The following is an 18,633-nucleotide window of genomic DNA, read 5'->3' as shown; positions in this document are numbered from 1 at the left end:
AGTTCACCCCACAGGAAGTGGAAACAGCAAAACCCGCAGCAGCTCAAGACCCGCGACGCCAAAAAAGCTCCGCCCGCGGCCGGGCCTCCGGACCGGAAGTGAGGCGTTGGCTCCGCCCCCGAGCTCGATAGCTCGCGAGACTTTGCAGAGCCCTTCCTTTTTCGTCTCGGTCGCTGACATGGTAGGTGATTTTTCTGATGCGTCCGCATAGTTGCTGGCCTAGGCCGCGATCTTTACTCACCTTGCACCCCAGCCACCTACTCCCGAGCTTGGCCCGGTCCTCCAGGCCGCGCATGGCCAGCCGCAGGGCGGGGTAGCCGGCGTGGGTCCGGGGCGGGGCGGGGAGGCTGGGGCCGCGTGTTCATCCTGCGGTTCGGTTTCTCGAGACACGCGGTCCGGGGTTCCCGGGCGCCTCCCTTATGAGGCCGCACGGCCCCGGGCCAAGCCGTAACCTCGACTTTGCTGAAGGTGCAACAAAGCAGATCCTTGACCCCCAGGCCTATAGGCCTCTCACAGACTGGCAAGCTTCGCCCCCTGCCCCTCTTCCCTTAGGCCTTATCACCAAGCACCTTTTCCCACACAGCCATCCAGACTAAGGAAGACCCGGAAACTTAGGGGGCACGTGAGCCACGGCCACGGCCGCATCGGTAAGTACTGTCTCCACATCCTGGTCGGCCTTGGGCTATCTCTGCATGGTGCTAGCTTGTCAGGAAGTAGGTAACTTAGAGAAGTGGGTTAGTTAGAGCTCTTGGCGGTCGAGTCGGATTGAATTTGATCATTAGCTGTTGGCTTTATCTTTGAGAATTCTCTAGTACTCCAGTTTTAGAGAATTTCACGTCAGTTGGGGGGTTGGAAATTGAGCGGGGTCCAGTATTGAATTGGTTGAAGGTATGGACTACTGTGCTAGTGTTGTGAGGTGGAACACTGCAAAGTGATGATCATCCCAGAGTCTTGAAGGAACAGCATTGCTGGAAGAGGGGTATTAAGCAAAGGCACAGAGGTATGGGGAAATGCTTTTGCGAGAAGTAATATCGAGGGGTTGGAGAAGGCTATTTTAGCCATGTAGCTTTGTGTTTCTGCAGGCAAACACCGGAAGCACCCGGGAGGCCGCGGTAATGCTGGTGGCATGCATCACCACAGGATCAACTTCGACAAATAGTGAGTGTTTTTCGGACTCTGCCTTTCCTGACACTGACAGCTTTGGACTTAGGGGTAGAGGGTAGTTAAGAACATCTTCAACGGGAAGCAAGGCTCTTACCACTCAGAAACCTTGCCTGTGGCTGGGTTTCGTCAAGTTAATATTTGATGTGAACTGAGAACTTGTCACCGAGGCTAGAGTCACGCTTGGGTATCGGCTATTGCCTTAGTGTGCTAGAGTCCTCGAAGAGAAACTGCTGACCTTATTCACTGGCTGTGGCCCTCGTGGCATAGTCAGTCACCGGGTTAGTGACATGCATCAGATTGACTTACACAACTGTTAGATCCGTTTAACGCCCACAAATTAGCGGGGTTGTGTTTTAACTATTTGTTTAGGAGACCTGTGTTACAGGAGTGTGGGGAAGCTGTCAAGTGACCTGAATCCTAGTCTTGGCACTGCCTCTCACTTTCTCAGTGACTTACTTTGGTTCCGTGAAATAAGGCTAGTCTTTTCCACCCGATAGTCTTTGGTGGCTTTTTAAAGATTTGTTTTATTCAAGAAGTGGAGTACCTGCTTTGTCACTCTTCTGCATGAGTGCACACCTTACACTGTAATGGGGGGAGATGGACTGTGGAGATGGTAAACATAGCTTTTTAGTTGGAGTGAGGTAATGGAAATGGTTGCCTTCTTTTCTCAGTCACCCAGGATACTTTGGGAAAGTTGGTATGAGGCATTACCACTTAAAGAGGAACCAGAGCTTCTGCCCAACTGTCAACCTTGATAAATTGTGGACCTTGGTCAGTGAGCAGACACGGGTAAATGCTGCCAAGAACAAGACTGGAGCTGCTCCTATCATTGATGTGGTGCGATCGGTGAGTGAATTGAATATTTTTTGCCTTTCAAAATTCTGGATAATATACTTGCACCTGAAGTCTATACCCAGATACCTACTAGACAGTTACACTTTCCGTAGCATTTCCACGGGTACTTACTGATCAAAATTGAACTCTTGTTCAATTGTGATTCATGCAAAACATTTGAAGAGTAGTTCTTCCACTCCCTCATTCATTTACTTCATTTTTCACTTGAACGTTTTCCGATCGGTTATCTTATTCCTAGTGTCAGTGCCCTGATTTGTACGGGTTTCTCACCTGAACTATTGGTAGTAATTTAGGTCAGCTGGCTCTGGTCTGTTTTACAGAAGACTGCATGAGGCACAGCCCTTGGCTCTTTATGTTTCTTACAGAATAAAATCCTAATATGTTCAATTGTTATTTAAGGCCCGACATTATCTGAAGAGAACCCCCGCCCCCCTCCCCAAAAAAAAGCATTTTTGTATATCATTAGGAGTTCTGGTCCTTGTGTCAGTCTTACCCACTGTGGGTATGGAGGTGGTGGGAATCCTGAGGGGGCTTTCAGTAAAGTTTTAAATTTCCCTTTCTCAGCCTTTTCTTTGAGCAATTCTGATGACCATGACTTGGAGCATTGCTGGAAATGTGATTTTCCTTTTTTGCTTATCAAGTCGTAATTGAATAGGAGAAAGGGTTTGAGCTCTGCCCGAGACTAGAGTCACATCCTGACAGCTCTTGTCCTGGTGTGCTAGAGTCCTCGGAGAGAATCTGCTGGTCTTGATTCACTGGCGAGGGCAGTCAGTGCCCCCGGGAGTGCCCAGATCAGAAACATGCCCTCCCTGGCCCCTAGATGGAGTGGATTGGTAGGCATTTTTCTTCGTACCCATCACAGAGTTGGTGACTGCCACGGTGCATTATAAACCCTTTTCTCTGTTCTAGGGTTACTACAAAGTTCTGGGGAAGGGAAAGCTCCCAAAGCAGCCTGTCATCGTGAAGGCCAAATTCTTCAGCAGAAGAGCTGAGGAGAAGATTAAGGGTGTTGGTGGGGCTTGTGTCCTGGTAGCTTGAAGCCACGTGGTGGGAGATTCATTAAATGATAACAAGTGCTTTTCTCTTCTGGTCTGAGTGAGGGTTCTTTGGCACTTCTACCTCCCTACCTGTACAGAAACCCACCTAACAGGTTCTAGGAGTAAGGGTTTGAGGACCTGGGCTCTTCCACCAGCTCCCCTCAAAGTATGGAAGAGATGGCACCAACACTGAGAATAAGGCCTTGGCTGGTTACCTAATTTGAGGCTTCTCACTTACAAAGCGAGAATGATACCTGTTGGTGCCGTCATACCATTGAAAGGCCTGTTGGCATTGTGTGCTCTGACTTTATAAATGAGTGGGACAATGTGCCCTTAATTGTTCCATGTCAAGGGGGAAAACTCATGATCTTTACAAGATTTTGATGAGTCATGTTGGAAAGATGGGTCAGTGGTAGGATAGAAGTGGTTCTTTGGGACTTACTTCGTCAGTTTAAGGTTCTTACACCTGGCTTCCTCATCTCAGACCAAACCATTCTGTTAATCAAAATGTTGGAATGGGGCCCAACAGTCTGAATTTTAAACACACCAGGGCTTTTACACATCAGAGTGGTTTAGATTCTAGAAAGCAGTTGTCAGGATTTATGGGTCCTTGTGCATAGGAGTCTTCATGTTCAAAGAAATAACATCATGAAATGCTAATGATTTTCCTTCCAGCATGAAATGTATCTAATAGAGAAATTTGGGGAATGCTAAAAGGCCAGAAACCAGAATCAGGTTTCCTAGGGTTTGTTACCTCCTGCAAAACCAAGAAGATGAGCAATGCTTGTGTGCAGATAGGACCCTCTTAGATCCTGGTAAATTATAATTTGGTATAGTTTTCCAAGATTTTGAAAGTTTTTTGGCCCATAATAGAACTTGCAGTCTAGAACCCTGACCAAAGAATAGTTAAGATGGCACTTAAGCCCCCTAAAACTCTACTTACATGTTTAGTTTGGTAGAGGGTGGTTTCTGTATTGTTTTGTGGGATCATAAATAGACTGGGAACTATGACTTTCTGTGAGACTAATTTGTCATGACAGCCTTCAGAAGATATTGGGGATGGTCAAATGTAAGGAAAGACAGGGGAGGAAATGTAATTGATTTGTATAATGGAGAGTTAAAGGTGTCAGGAAGGCACTCAGCTGGATAAGCTAATAACGATCATTAACATCTTCTGTTGGTACTGGTGGAGAAAGGTAAAAATCGGGTTTCCCTTAATGTCTTTTGGAGGACTTATAATAGGGAAGCTTCAATGCCTTCTAGACACTGAAGGTACATAAATGTGTAAATACAGTGTCTTAAGATTCAGGCCGGATTTGAAATTTATATCTAAACCTAATAGATGTGTGACTTAGGCTTAGTCCAGTTTTCTCATCTTTAAATTTAGGTAAACGTACCTACTTGAGGATTGTGTGGATTAAGTAAGATGGAAAGCATTTACTAAATTTTTGTGTTTCACTCTTAGTAACCAGCATGTAAGTGAACCATTATTACCCGAGCAGACAAGTCAGTTAACCTTGGTGTGATTCAGTCAATGGGAAAGTGGTCTAAACACAGGAAAGAGCAAACATGCATTTAGGAAACCCAGTTTGGAAAGGTTAGGCAAGTTGGGAGGTGTTATATGGGAGAGGAGCATGGAGCGAACAGTTATTCTGGCCCGGCTGTAGTTTAAGGACACAAGGCTACAGTGGAAGGCTGGAGGCGGGACCATGAGGATGGAAGACAGGATTCAGAAGACATAAGGGACAGACAGGACTTGGTGACTGAATTGGGGTGGGGCTGGCAGCAAAATATGGTTTAGGGGGAGGATAGGTGGTCAGTAGTCCCTTTATGGCTAGCTTCCTCCAAGGTTTCATTGCTAGAACCTTGCAGTATAACTGTCCTGAAACTGGGTGGGATAATGCTCATCCCAGTCCTATATGGAGGTGCTGCTGTTGGACATGGATGCTAAGTATGAAAGTCAGTCACTAGTACAGCCATTCTGAATAGGGAGGATGCCTCAAGAGTATAGCTGCTGATCTGTGTGAGCTGCCATGTTCTGGCTTGCTCACTCACCATTATCTACAGGTAATAACTGGGGAGATGCTCTGATTACTCCCAGGTAATACTGTTGCCAAAGGAAGCTGGGTTACTGGTGAAAAGCCAAACATGTTCAAGATAATGGAGGACACGGACCTAGAGCAAGTGCTTATCTTTCATAGGACCAAAGGCAAACCTTACGCTTTGGTTTTATATCTGAGAGTGAAACGTGCCAATGCTGAGATACATAATATAGCCGATGCATAGGAAAAGTTCATGCATTAGATTGTCGAGCTTTGATTAGCCTGTCCGGTAGGCACAGAGACCCATACTGCCACTGCCTCTTTAGTGGCCGATGATAAGTGCACGGTGTTGATGAGATTCTCCCATGTAGGGGGAGCAGGTGCCCCATAACTTAACAGGTGCCCCCTAACTCAGGTTAACGGCTAAATTCTCTATCAGCTTGAATTGCTAAGTATATTTCTAGCCTAATAATTAATGTATGTGCTTTAAATACATTGTTATTCAAACCTCGGAGCTGCCACTGTGACTTCCAATTTATGGGAAATGTCCGCCACATAATTTGCAAAAGCCCTCATTGTCAAAACCAGCTAAATAGGATTTTAACTTTTCAATTCAAATAAATATTACTATGCGATGGCTAACTAGCCCAGTAGCAGCCAGCCCGGGATGAAAAGCAGCCAAAGGCGTGCACCACCGGCGAGAGGCAGGCAGCGCTCGCGTACCTGCGCTGCGGGGTGGGAAGTTACCGGGATGCCAGCGGCTGGAGCCCTGTGGAGGCTGGCGCCCTAGCAGCCGCTCTCGTTGGTCCCTACCGCCCGACGTCCTTGGCGCACTCAAACCGTCCGCACCGCACAGCCGCTCTCCTCTCCCTTGCCGCTGAGCCACTTCCTGAGGGTGTGAGGTTCTGGTTCCGGCGTCACTTTGATCTCTGTCCCATCCCACCCCAGGGCCGGAAGCATGATAGGCGCCGATCCGCCATTTCCGGCAGGGGGCGGGGCTGGCCCGTGGCGCGCGGACGAGGCGGGAGGTTTAACCCGGCCAGTGTCCAAGTGCGGCGTGGTGGGCGCACAGCCTAGGTCGCCTGCCTCGCCGCACTCAATTTCCGCTTTGGCTGCGCGGAAGAAGAGAAGCTGTGGCCTTTTGAGGCATTTTCAAGATGGGAATTTCCATATCTCTCAGATTACGTTGCCGTTAAAAGATAATGAGAGTTCGACGTACTTTGGGATTAAAAAAAAACAAAACAAAAGAAAAACTTGTACGTGCATGGGAAGGTTCTGGAAGAACAATGCAGAAGGGATTTTTTTCCTCATGAGTTTTGGGAGGTGAGGAAGATGATGTATGCTTTGGTAGTTTGTTTCTTCCTTAACCAAATGCATATTACTTTCACGTTAAAAAGCAATATAAATAGACAACTTTAACTACAAGTTATGGTAGCTTGTCAGTGCTGAAAAGTAATATTTTCTCTTATTCTAGAACTTCATGACCTTTTAAATTACACCCACCCCCACAGCCCATAGGCAAGTAAATTCGAGATGTTTTGGAATGCCATACTGTGTGGCTCTAGAAACTAATTTTGTGCGTCGCCCCTAGGAAGAATATAGGTTAAGTGTATGTTTCATTTCTGGCTCTGTTTTGCAGCCCAGTTTTTGTTTTACTTTCATTTCTACTTAAAGTTGGTTTAAAAAAAAAAAACCCCAATTTATGTATCCTTATAAATCAGTCCTTTGGGGTACAAGGTGAGTTATAAGTCTTATTTGCAGAACAAAGGGTATTATTTTTAACACAATTTAAACTGATCTGTGATATAATTAGAATAATTTTCTTGGGGTCCTAATTCCACATACCACCCAGCGTGAACCACAGTTGCTTTCCAAGAGCATTCCAAAATATTGCCTTTAAAAAGCCCATACTTCTCATTTCAACATTGTGTTTACCAGAGCATGGTAATTTACTGAAAAGAGCATTTAGAAAGATCTAATAGCGCAACCTGCCCTGCTCTAAAAGTTAGCAGACCGATTACTGGAGAAAACCCCAGGGCCTTTCTTAACTCCAGAATGGAGGAGGGCTGACAGTTCATAGGCACTGGGACTTCTGGTAGAGGAGACAGCATTGCGCTGCCCCTGAGCAATTTCCCAGAAAGGCACTGTCTAAGCACTGTTATTTTCAGTAGTGTGGACACCATCCTCGGGGGGGTGGGGCGCATTTTGTAAAGGTACGGGAGCATTTTTGGTCACAATTATGGAAGGGAAGCAACCAGAGATGCTTGATGTCCTGCAATGTATGGGTTGATTCCAAACCAGGGGTCCGCGGTCTGTTAGGAACTGGGCTGCACAGCAGGAGGGGAGCAGTGGGCAAGTGAGCAAAGCCGCCTCTGCTGCTCCCCATCGCTCACGTTACTGCCCGAGCCACCCCCCAGCCCCACCCCTTACCTGGAAGAACTGTCTTCCGTGACACTGGTCCCTGGTGCCAAAAAGGCTGGGGACTGCTGCTCTAAACAGCAAAGGAAAACCTAGCTTAGAACCTACCTTCATTTTACACACAATCAGAATCAAAAAGATGTGTTACTGGTTTTTTGTGTTTGTTTTGTTTTTGTTTTTTGCAGGTTTCATATACTTCTCGGTTTTCCAGGATTCCAACTATTGTTTAAATCAGGGGAAGCTCAAAATGTGTTTTGTTTAAAATATTGCCAAAAATTGTTCGTTTCAGAAAACTCTCTTACTAAGTGGTTAACACCCACTTAGTAGAATCTGAGTTGCTAATTCAACACTTTTTCTGCATGTGTAGCTGTTGCATTCACAGTAATTCTGTGTACAGGCGTAAGCATCTGACTTATGTCTTATAATACAGTTGTGCCCAAGCATTCACATATTTTAAGTACATGTTATTTTATGACAAAATACTTTTCCTTTTATTTCTCCCCTTTTATATTATGGTTAAGACTATATTACAGTTAAGATGTGTTTAGGTAGGTTACATTATCTATGAATTTCATTTCAGGATAGTAAAAGGGAGAGTTAACAGTATTTGCTATAGAGAAAGAGTGTTGCATCTGCTAGGATTGAGAACCATCAGTTTAGGTGTCCAGAGATCACGTGAAAGCAGAACTTGGAAAGAAGCCCTACATACTTTTTGTCAACCCCAAACCAGGCCCCCTGGACACACCCTCCTCTACCTTCCAGATGAGACTTCTGGGCGAGGCACAGAGCAGTCACTGTACGGGCCCTTGCAGCCCATTCCAAGCCACTGTGTACCAATATCGGTTTTCTAGATTGGGATGAGAGCTGTGGCCATGGGAGGAGGCGGGAACCCCTAGGGTTAAAATGCACTGTACTTTAAAGCTACATACAAGTTACAGATTTTTAAAAATAATAATTTACACCTATATACCTTGTGATCTGATCACATGTCGAGGATTCTGTGGAGCCACATTAAAAAAGAGAGGGAGAGGAAAGGAGAAAGAAATAGCACCTTTTGTAAACTTATTTTATTAAGGAATCCACTTCTATGACTCACGAAGCCCAGGATGAGTTAACAGTGACAAGTTCTGGAGGTAACAACACCCTACTCTGGACTTTCCAGTTATAACCACTGTCTTCTCTCTCTACCTCAGCTGAAAACCCAGACTCATGAGGCCTCAATCCCTGCCCTCCTATTCCTGGAAGATGCCAAAGCCAACTATGTAAGAGGCTTTCTCAGAGGAGAAGACGAATTTGTCTTCCCAGAAGACAAACCCTCTACTTTGCTTTATGAGGCAGACAGCAACCCCAAACTATGGACAGGTTGGGACCTGTGCAGGGCTCAGTGGAGATAGGGAAAAGAAGGAAAGGGGATTCAGGAAGGGATCATCTCCTGTTTAACAAGCAGGCTAAGGTGGAAGGACAGGAAAACTTCACTCTATGATTCAAATCCACCAGACTCAAAGCCAATACCAATGAAGAGACTTCCAGCTTAATGCCTCATCCTGGGAATTTTCAAGGTCTCAGCTCTGTGAAGGCCTTGGGTGAGTGGAAAGCCTAAGCCACCCATATTCCCCACCTTGCTTCTCTCCTTGCTTTTCCAAGGAATATAGCAGAATTTTCTATATGCACACCTAGACTTCCAATGGAAAAAAAACTTCACAGAGTGACATGGAAGAGCCGTAGACAATGGGCCAGGGCTATAAGCCAGCCCTGGATTGGCTTTAGCTGGGCTTGACTCCACCAATGTTAAGATACCCAATGATGTCTTAAGGGCTTCATACTGAATAGGAAAATGTCAAGATTCACCTAATAGTGGAGCCAAGGGGCAATGAACATTCTTTCCATCACTGGAAACACATAGGATCTGAACAGTTAGCTGTTGGAGAGGGAAGCTGAGCTAGAGCAATGATTAGGTATCTTCTAAGAGCAGTCATACAGCTCGGGCCAGAGAACTCAATTTCAGGGGAGGTCAGTGACCCACACTAAAGGTAAACTCTTAAATCAAGTACTCAGTTCCCTGCATGAAGGTGTTTCATCCCTGATGGGCCTGCCTCAGCCCATTCCCCTGGAGAGAGAACTCTAGATAATAAAGCCAAGAAACACATGGGGCTCTGGGCCCAAACAACTATACACTGTTTATTGAGAACACCCGTAGATGACGGGAAGGAGGGATGCCCTGTACCGCATCATGGCTACCACTGAGTGGGAGCCGGGCCCAGAGAACACTAGCAGAGCTGGGGGGTGGGCTTCCCATGACTCACTGACCATCACAAAGGTGGGAGGAATAGGAGAAGGCCAGGCCCAAGAGCCTGGTACCATGCTGCAAACGGGGGTTGATTGGTCTTTGCTTTTCAGAAACAGAGGATTAGGGGAGGAGGACTACTAGAAAAAAATAGAAACTCTAAGATTAAAAAAAAATAGTCCTGTACATAACAAGACAGCATCTGCTCTCCAGGGCCCGAGACTGGCAGCAGGGGCCTTAGGCAGGCAGGCCAGGAGCCTCCAGGGGAAGATCAGTGGTTCGGCTGAGACAGTCAGCTGCACATAATTGGCCAGTCGCCAGCACCCAGCAAAACTTCATCCGTGCTCGGGCAGGGCAGGAAAGCACCCGGCCTCTTGGGAATACACAAATATTTACCGGATTCTCTGCTCGTTACAGAAACAGATAAGAAAGCTTACAGCAGATTATTTACAAACAGTATCCTGGGATATTGTGAAGGCAGAGGTGGGCTGGCTTGGAGGGTGGGGTCTGTGGGGGCAGAGCAGCCATAGCAGCCCAGAGGGTCCAAGGCTGGGCCCCCTCCCCAGGCTCCAGGCTCTGCAAGGCACTGGACTCTGTTACTGGGAAAGGGGGCTTAATTCTTCTTGTGGAGGAACTTCATTTTGTTGCCTGTGGGCCAGAGGAGGGCAAGAGTGAGAATGTTTCAGTATCATCTCTTCCAACAGCCCTAACCCTCTCAGTGGGAGAGAAGGATTAGAAAGACTGGATTACAGCTAGGTATGATCCAGGATGGTGAAAACACTCTAGAGCTCTAATCAGAGCACTGGTATTAATCATGTATGGATTTGGGCAAGCCATTTAACTTCTTCAGTCTCAATTTTCCTTTTAAAGTGAGACATGCTATGATGCTGTGATTTAGTTGGCTCAGCTCTTTGAAGGGCACTCTGGTGCTGCCACTTTTGTAGTTAGACCCCTTATAGCCTCGAGGAAAGCTCACTGATCCTAATGGCCCTTGTGCTCACTCAGGAAGGAGTGCACCCAGGAAGACCTGACCTAGGTGAGGCTCTATGAGATCTCTTCCTGTTCTGTCTACAGCCCCGATATAAATACTGGCATGGGTTTAGAGTAGTTTGGGGTACAGATTCCCCCAGACCCTCCCTTCTTGCTGAATATGTCTCAGTGACAAAGCTACTTACCCAAACCGCGGAGAAACTTGTTCATTCCACTCTGCTCAGTGTCTGGCAGTTCCTCTAAATACTGCTCCACTCGCTGCTCAAAGAGGCCTGGGAAGAGGAGAAACAGGAACAGAGAAGAGAACAGTCATTGGAGGAAGGGAAGGGGAGGCCTCCTGGAGGGAGACCAAAGGGCACAGATCCCAAAAAGGGGGAAACCGAAGATCTGCAATTATAAGAGCATCCTACCAAAATTCAGACTGGCTCATCCATTCAGACTGGGCTTATCAGACTGGCCCATGTTCACTGCTGATGGCAAGAGCCCCTTGCCTCCCAGTGCACGTTCCTGAGCTGCATTATGGTGAGGATGCCACTCCTCGTAACAGAGCTGCCCCCAAGTGGACACCTTCTCCAGCTCCTTTTAGACCACACTACCATGTTGTTTCAAAAGGTTTGTTACACTAAATGGACAGTATTAGTGGGCAGAATAAATAATAACCCTGAGGTTAGAAAGGTCTTGATGAGATGAAAAAGCCCTAAGGTGGGCAGAGCTGATAAAATAACAGAGATAAGATAACCTTTGTGCTCTGAGGGCAGACTGTCACCAACCTAAGACAGTGAGCTAGCTCAGTTCTCTTCAGGGGCTTTCTCAACCCTGGATTCTCAGGACTCCCTAAACTGCACAGTCTGGTCTTTTTCTCTGAGTAAGGAAGGACCTGTGAATGCTGCGGGGATAGATGGAGATAAGCCCCACTCTTGCCATGTGGCTCCAGCCTGTGCCCAGGCTTGTGAATGCACGTACTGGGGCAGGAGGAGAAGGTGCCCTTGGCAGTCTCTCTCAGAAGAAAAGGGATGTTAGGAGGCCTGCCCTGGCTAATAACTCAAGAGCTTCCTGATGGAAGCTCACCAGTGCCTGGCTACTCAGCCCTGTGGGTAGCAGAAAAGTTGGAGGACTCCTGACATCCCCCCAGAACACCCTACCCCAGGCTCTTCTGGCCTTACCCTTTGCCCGACACTTTCTTAGCTCCCTGTCTTGGATGAAGCCAGCAAACATCTGAGACTCCATAAAAACTTCAAGAAAACGGCGGATGCTTTTGGAGGCCACAGACTTGCGGAAGGCCTCTCGCTGAAAGGCCCGCTCCCCCTTCTCACTCTGGGTCAGGAAGAGGGAGTAGTGCCCAACAGTCTCCACAAAGAACCGGATAAACACCTCTGACACCAGCCCATTGAGGGTATTACATTCTGGAAGAGAAGAGAAAATCTTTGAGGTTCAGGTCAAGAGCCTGCATCCCCAGCCTCCAGCTGGTGGTGTCTCTCTCTCCTCGACGGAACTCCAGCCAGAACCACTTCTCTGTTTTTGAAACCTTAGCTCTTGTGCTCCCAGGCTTGTAACTCGTTCCTGAGCCAGGAGGTCGGAAACTGTGCTCTGAACACGGAAGCTGGGGAATACTTGCTGGATGAATGAAGATGGAGATTAGGGACCAGAGCGCCACTCCCCACACACCCTCACCCTCAGTGGTTTCCCTGGCTTCACAGGAAGAGGAAGCTCCCTCCATCTCCTGCAGTGGCTCGAGGCAGGGCCTGAGAGGGAGGAATAACTAGTGTCCGGTCAGCGAGAAGAGTCTCTGCGGTTGCCAACTGTCTTCAGGGTTTTTCTCCCCAAACTTCCTGAGGTAGAGAATTAGAGGCAAGAGGTAGCTCTGTAGCCTGGGCCACCCTAGAAGCAGCCCCAATGTTTAAGTTTCTGAACTCCCTCTGATAAAATACCACACTATTTCTCTCCCCTGAGACCCAGTCAAGCCACAACTCCTAGAGCCACACTAGTGGGGCTAGAGAATTCTAGGCTAAAGCGAGACCAAGGTCCTATACCTGAGCTTCACTAGCCAGAAGGGTCTGGTGCATAGAATCAGGGTCCAAGCCCCATGAGGCCCAGGCCCAGGCCCAGAGCAGAGGGAGTCTGGGACCAGAACTGATTCTAACTGGGGCAAGCCTCACTCACCATCATCGGAGTCGCTGTCAGAGTCCTGGGAGATCAGTTCATTCTTCCTCTCTAGAGCCTGCTCCAGAGCCGCCTGCAACTTCCTAGGTAACAACGTGTCCTCGTCATCCATCTGCAGGAGAAGGAAACCACACAGTGACACTGACTGAGCACTTAACTTCGTGCCAGCCCTGTTTGAAGAGCCTGAATATATAATCTCGTTTCATTCTCCCAAGAACCCTGATACTATTATCAACCTCATTTTAAGATGAGAAGCTGAGGCTCAGAGAGAGGTTAAGAAACTTGGCCAGGGTCACAAAGATAAAAAGTGGTGGAGCAGGTGGCATTCACTGCCCAGGACCAACAGGGCTTCCTACCCCAGCACCACGATGAAGTCTCCCCAGTTCCTCCATCTTCGGCTCCAGGGGGGAAGCACGGTTGGCTGGGGGAGGGGAGATTGTGGCCCAGCCTGTGTCTCAGGCGTGAGGCGAGGCTGTTGTGCCTGTCTCTGTATTCTGGTTCAGTGTCTGCATCGTGACGTTCGTACCCAGGAGTCGTAGCTCTGTCAGTGGTGTGTAACAGACTACATTCCCAAAGGCTATGGCATTGGGTTGTGTTCCTTTATAGAGAGCTAGGAGGATTTCCACCACCAACAGAGGCTTTTTGAAGTTGACAATGATTGCAAACCTTTACATTCCACTGCATTCTGTGTGTCATGTATAATCCTCCAGCAACATTTCAAGGCAGGTGTTATCACCATGCGTGTTTTAGAGATGAGAATTCTGGTTCAGAGAAGTTCAGAGGCCTGTTCAAGATCATGTGTCTCAGAGGGGGCAGAGGGCAGAGGTCAAGCCTTTGGATCCAGGCCATGTTCTTCACACACTCACACTGCCTTCCAGAAGCTGACGATGCCGACCAGAACAGCAGATCCTGCTGAGGTCAAGACTTCTCAGACCAGCTTCTTTCTACCCTTGTCTGTTCTGTGAATGTGGAACCCAGAGGGCTCAACAATCAGGCTGTGAAGGTGGAGTCGTGTGTGTGACAGTGTTGGGTGCTCTGCATCAAACAAGCACCCACCCTGGGTCAGGCCATGCTCTGCAGCATCCCACTCTTACCTGTCGGATGAATCGGTCAGACCCCAGATTCACCATCAGTGCCTGAGAAAGAGTCACGAGGGACAGTGATTCACGATATGAATCCCTGTAGTGCCCTTCCCAGGCCTCCAGCCCTCCTGGATTCCCAGGGTCAGATAACAGGAATAACTCCAGCCAGGGAAAGACCTCCCAAGGAGAAAGGATAAGAGCTGGGTACACAAAGGAGAAGATCCCAGCAGCCTCGGGCCCCCACCCCCACCCCTCCTGGGGGTTTCTGTTCCTTCTGTCCCTTCCTTCCTCCACACCAACCTCCCCCCCCCACCCCCCGCCACTGGCTCCCCAGGTGGCCCACCTCCTCCACAGGCAGCTCCTTCAGTTTGGGGAGGGAGCTGGAGAGCAGGCCAACCAGGAAGGGGGTGGGACAGCAGACGATGTCAATCATGGAGGCCGGGAGGACAGGAATGAAGGTGTGCTGCCAGGAGAAGGGGTAGAGCAAGGCCACCACCGCATGGGAGCAGCTGGATAGGGTACTGGCAGACAGACAGACAGACAAAGCACTGAGCCCAGGCCCAGCACCTTCGGGGAAGGGGCGTTACAGCCTGCTGGGCCAGGCTCAGGACATCCTTTCATGTTAAACCTCCCAGTGCCACAAAAATGCTAAGGAGTCTTGGGCCTGGGTCTGACCTTGCGGACTGGTAAAGCTCCCACCTCGCCACTGCTCGGGACCTCAGGGACAATGGCGCTACCCTCTTTGGTGGCTCTACCTAGGAACAGTCATAAAGGTACACAGCAACACTTGAACACACATACACACCCCCAAGAGCCACCCAAATGCACAGGTGGGCCTGCCTTAGTGTGGGAGTATCAGCTCAGGCCAGGGAGTACAAAGGTAACCTGAGCAAGGGCTGATCACAAATTCATAGTAAGAGCTGGAAGGTCATCTTATCAGGTCCACATTTTACAGCTGGGGCCATTGATACCCAGGGTCAGTCTGGTCATAAGTGGCACACCTGGGACACAACCAGTTCTCCTGTCTCCCAGCCCAGTGTTACTTCTACCATTCTTCTTCTCTATCCATTCCTCCTTCTCCTAATTGGAAAAAGTGGTCTGACTGAGGGCCACTGACTGAGGTGAGGCTGGCACCATTCTTAACCACTCCCATCTGTCCTCTCATGCTCCAGGACATAGCCAGAGGCCTCAGTGGGGCCATCCTTCTCTTGGCCTAGAGGGGGGCTCCAGGCCTCCAGCACCACAGGGCTGGGTGGCCAGGCAGAATGACCAGTGGGAGACTGGAAGGAGGATCTCCCCGATGCTAACTAGAAGGCACAGAAGTGAGTGCTGAGGGACAGTATGGGTCACCAGTCAACACAGGAGACACACCCGGCTTTAACCATCCACCCGTCAGGAAAGGAGTCGAAAGCACTCCCCTAAGGGCCATATTACATATGAGGAGACAGAGGCCCAGAGTCAAGTTCCTTCTCAAGCCTGCCTTTCCCGCCCTGTCTCTCCGCATCTATTGGCCCCACCTATTAGCTATGAAAGCCCTGGGCTCCACTTGATCAGCTCCAACAGGGATTCTCACCCTTTCATGACTAATGCCCACCAGTCAGAGAACATGGTTCCAATCCATGACAGAAACAACCCCTCCTTTCCACAAGGACCTCGGGGGACGTTCACAAGCGTTTTGGCAGCCAGTGCCTTGCTTGGCTGTCCTACCACCCCATGGACGACTAAAATACTGCTGGGCCTTGAGGCAGAGACACAGGTATCCTGGCCCTGAGAGTCCTTCCCCTAAGGACAGCAGCTCCCCACACCCCAAGGACAGCCATCTGAAAAAGATCTGGAAAGGGGCTGTCCAGGGTCAAAGGAAACACAGCTCCACAATGCCTTACAGTGGGCCTGGGACTTGGGAGGCAGAAGGCTTGTACAACCCTTAGGGCACGCACCTACACACACCTACACACCTACACACACACACACACACACACACACCTACACACACACACACCTACACACACACACACCTCCACACACACCTCCACACACACACCTCCACACACACACACACACACACACACACACACACACAGGCCAGAGGGACCAAGGACTTGTGGAAAACCCAAAAGGTGAGCAACGGAACAAGAGCTGCCTGGACTTACTGAGTCTTGACCCCAGTCCAGGCCTGTGTGCCCTCACTGGGCTGCCTATTCTGCCCCTTTTCAGTCAGAGGCAGACCCCAAGCAGGGAAGACATCTTTTCTAAGACCCAAGATTGGCAGGACTTGAATGCTGAGCCAGGCCACATCAGGGCCCTGGGGTATTTTCCTCCCCAGATGGTCCAGGAGTGTGTTCAGAGGCAGCTGAAGCCACAGGAAACAATCACTGTATTCACAGCCCTGTTGGAGCCAGGCTGAGGGCCACGGGGGTGGCCAAGAGGAGGCTCTGTCCTGGGTAAGGGAGTGGAACTTTCAAGAAAAGAAACCTCGGGGTCCAGGCTCTGCTAGGGGCATCAAGGTCTGACCAGACCAGAGCCTCACAGCTGGGTAGCGGGGGCTTTGCTGGCAGACAGTGAACACGGATGGCAGAAAGGCACAGACGGGGCCCCAGGGAGCTGCCATAGCTGGCTAGTTCCGGTTGCCGGCTCGGTCCCTTCACAAGGCCTGATGGGCCCATGACACACACAGAACTGTGGTGTACAGAAACACTGAGGCTGTGACGGGAAGTGGAGAGCAATCTTCTTTTCTAAACCTGGCTCTCTCTGGAAAAGCCAGAAGTTCTGGGTTTTCCTCCTCTTTACTTCTTCTGGGCTGAGGGTGGCCCTGAGTTCCTGCGCCAATGCCCTGTGAGGGCATTTGGGAGTCCATTTCCTCATGACCCTCTCATGCACACAAAAGAAAGACCCCAGGGATCCTGGGCTTATTGGGGACAAACCAGGACGAGGATTCTTCTTTTCTACCTCTCATATCAGTGCCTAGCGTACGTTATGGCACATAGCTTAATAAACGTCTAAATGGCTAAATTAATTCCACCACTCTAAAGAAACCATTGCCCCCCGTGATGGGTTCTTTGACGAAAAATTATACAATGTGTTGCCGAGATCTCATCCTTTCCCTGCCTGTCCCATCCCCTACATATACCCTTTGCTATGGTCTGAATGTTTGTGTCCCCCCAAATTCTTTGTTGAAATCCTAACCCCCAAATATGATGATATTAGGACATAGGGCCTTTGGGAGGTGCTTAGGTCATGAGAGACCTCATGAATGGGATCAGTGTTCTTATAAAAAAAGAACCCCCCTTCCAGCATGTGAGGACACAGAGAGACGCCAACAGCTATGAACTAGGAAGAAGGCCCTGACCAGAACGTGACCAGGCTGGCACCCTGATCTTGGACTTCCAGCCTCCAGAACTGTGAGAAATAAATTTCTGTTGTTTATAAGCTACCCAGTCTGTGGTATTTTGTTATAGCAGCCTGAATGGACTAAGACGCTCTTTTTTTTTTTTTTTTTTTTTTTTTTGCGGTACGCGGGCCTCTCACTGTTGTGGCCTCTCCTGTTGCGGACCACAGGCTCCGGACGCGCAGGCTCAGTGGCCATGGCTCACGGGCCCAGCCGCTCTGCAGCATGTGGGATCTTCCCGGACGGGGGCACGAACCCGTGTTCCCTGCATCGGCAGGTGGACTCTCAACCACTGAGCCACCAGGGTAGCCCTAAGACGCTCTTTTAAAGAGGAAAAAAAAACCTTGGCTGCCTAGAAGAGCTCGGCCTCTTCCAGAACACCTCATGTCCAGTGACGTTTCTGCCGCCCCCTCCCATGGCCACAACCATCTGGACCTCCTCTGCCTCTAAAATCATAAATGCCAACATTTCAGACTAAGACTTGTGATCTGTTCAGCTCTTTTCTTATTCTTCTTAATCCAGCTCCCCTGCCTCAATGACCTCTCCAGTCCCTGGGCTTCTTTCTCCCTTTCCTAGTTTGGCCAACCTCCCTACAACCACTCTCCTCCCCAGCACTCTCAAGACCCTCACCTGGTCCTTCTCTGCAAATCCCCACATGCCTGGCCCTGGGTCACTCCATCCAGTTGCCTTCTCCAGGTGACACCCTCACTGGCCCCCTCACTGGATGGCTCAGCACCCCTCATACTATCCCTAGTCATGCCCTTGCCCCTTCCTCACTGTGGCTCTTCCTAAAGTTCATCACTCTCTTATAATTCAGCATCCCACAGAGGTGGCCTTGCCTCCCCCTCCAGAGGAAATGTGGCCATCAGCTAGAAATCTTACTTTCTTACTTCCTTCCTCCACATAAATAGATTTGTACCTCTACAATCTTGGCCGTTGCAAAAGCAGCAGCGTCTGTCTTTTTCCCTCCAGCCAAGTCCTCCATTGGGTTCTCAACCCTGCCATCTTGTGTGCTCGCAAGCCCTGCTCCCTCAGTCATCCTCTCTGCCCGGGTCTGCTAACCTTTCCTCTCCATTTGATCTTTTTCTCACCACACACAGACGCACACATACACATACACACACACTCTATGCACAAATACGACTGGCTGGCATATACTAGGGCTCGTAAATCACATTGGATCAATTAGTGGATGTGCCTCCCCCCCTTCTTCACC

At 49.2% G+C, this 18,633-nt stretch overlaps 2 protein-coding genes across 13 annotated transcripts in view; one reads left to right on the top strand and one right to left on the bottom strand.

Moving 5' to 3' along the window:
- Positions 1–48: 48 nt before the first annotated feature.
- RPL27A (ribosomal protein L27a) lies at positions 49–3,101 on the top strand. The gene is made up of 5 exons (XM_079928531.1): positions 49–181; positions 584–647; positions 1,083–1,158; positions 1,836–2,010; positions 2,929–3,101. The coding sequence occupies exons 1-5, from the start codon at positions 179–181 to the stop codon at positions 3,055–3,057; spliced, it is 447 nt and encodes a 148-aa protein (XP_079784657.1). The 5' UTR covers positions 49–178; the 3' UTR covers positions 3,058–3,101.
- Positions 3,102–5,813: 2,712 nt separating this feature from the next.
- Positions 5,814–18,633, bottom strand: part of DENND2B (DENN domain containing 2B) — a 178,143-nt gene continuing 165,323 nt past the window's right edge. For 9 of the 12 annotated variants that reach the window (XM_079928526.1, XM_079928527.1, XM_079928525.1 and 6 more), the window contains 4 exons: positions 14,376–14,553; positions 14,045–14,086; positions 12,951–13,062; positions 11,074–12,193 (listed from right to left, as the gene is read on the bottom strand). In XM_079928526.1, coding sequence (XP_079784652.1) covers positions 11,790–12,193; positions 12,951–13,062; positions 14,045–14,086; positions 14,376–14,553 — 736 coding nt within the window. In that variant the 3' untranslated portion in view covers positions 11,074–11,789. The other 3 variants (XM_079928521.1, XM_079928520.1, XM_079928522.1) reach the window with 3 other exon arrangements.

The sequence above is a fragment of the Stenella coeruleoalba genome (assembly GCF_951394435.1).
Source record: "Stenella coeruleoalba genome assembly, chromosome: 8".
Lineage (NCBI taxonomy): Eukaryota > Metazoa > Chordata > Mammalia > Artiodactyla > Delphinidae > Stenella > Stenella coeruleoalba.
Note: the sequence above shows the minus strand (reverse complement) of the source record. Positions and strands in the feature narration are given on the sequence as shown.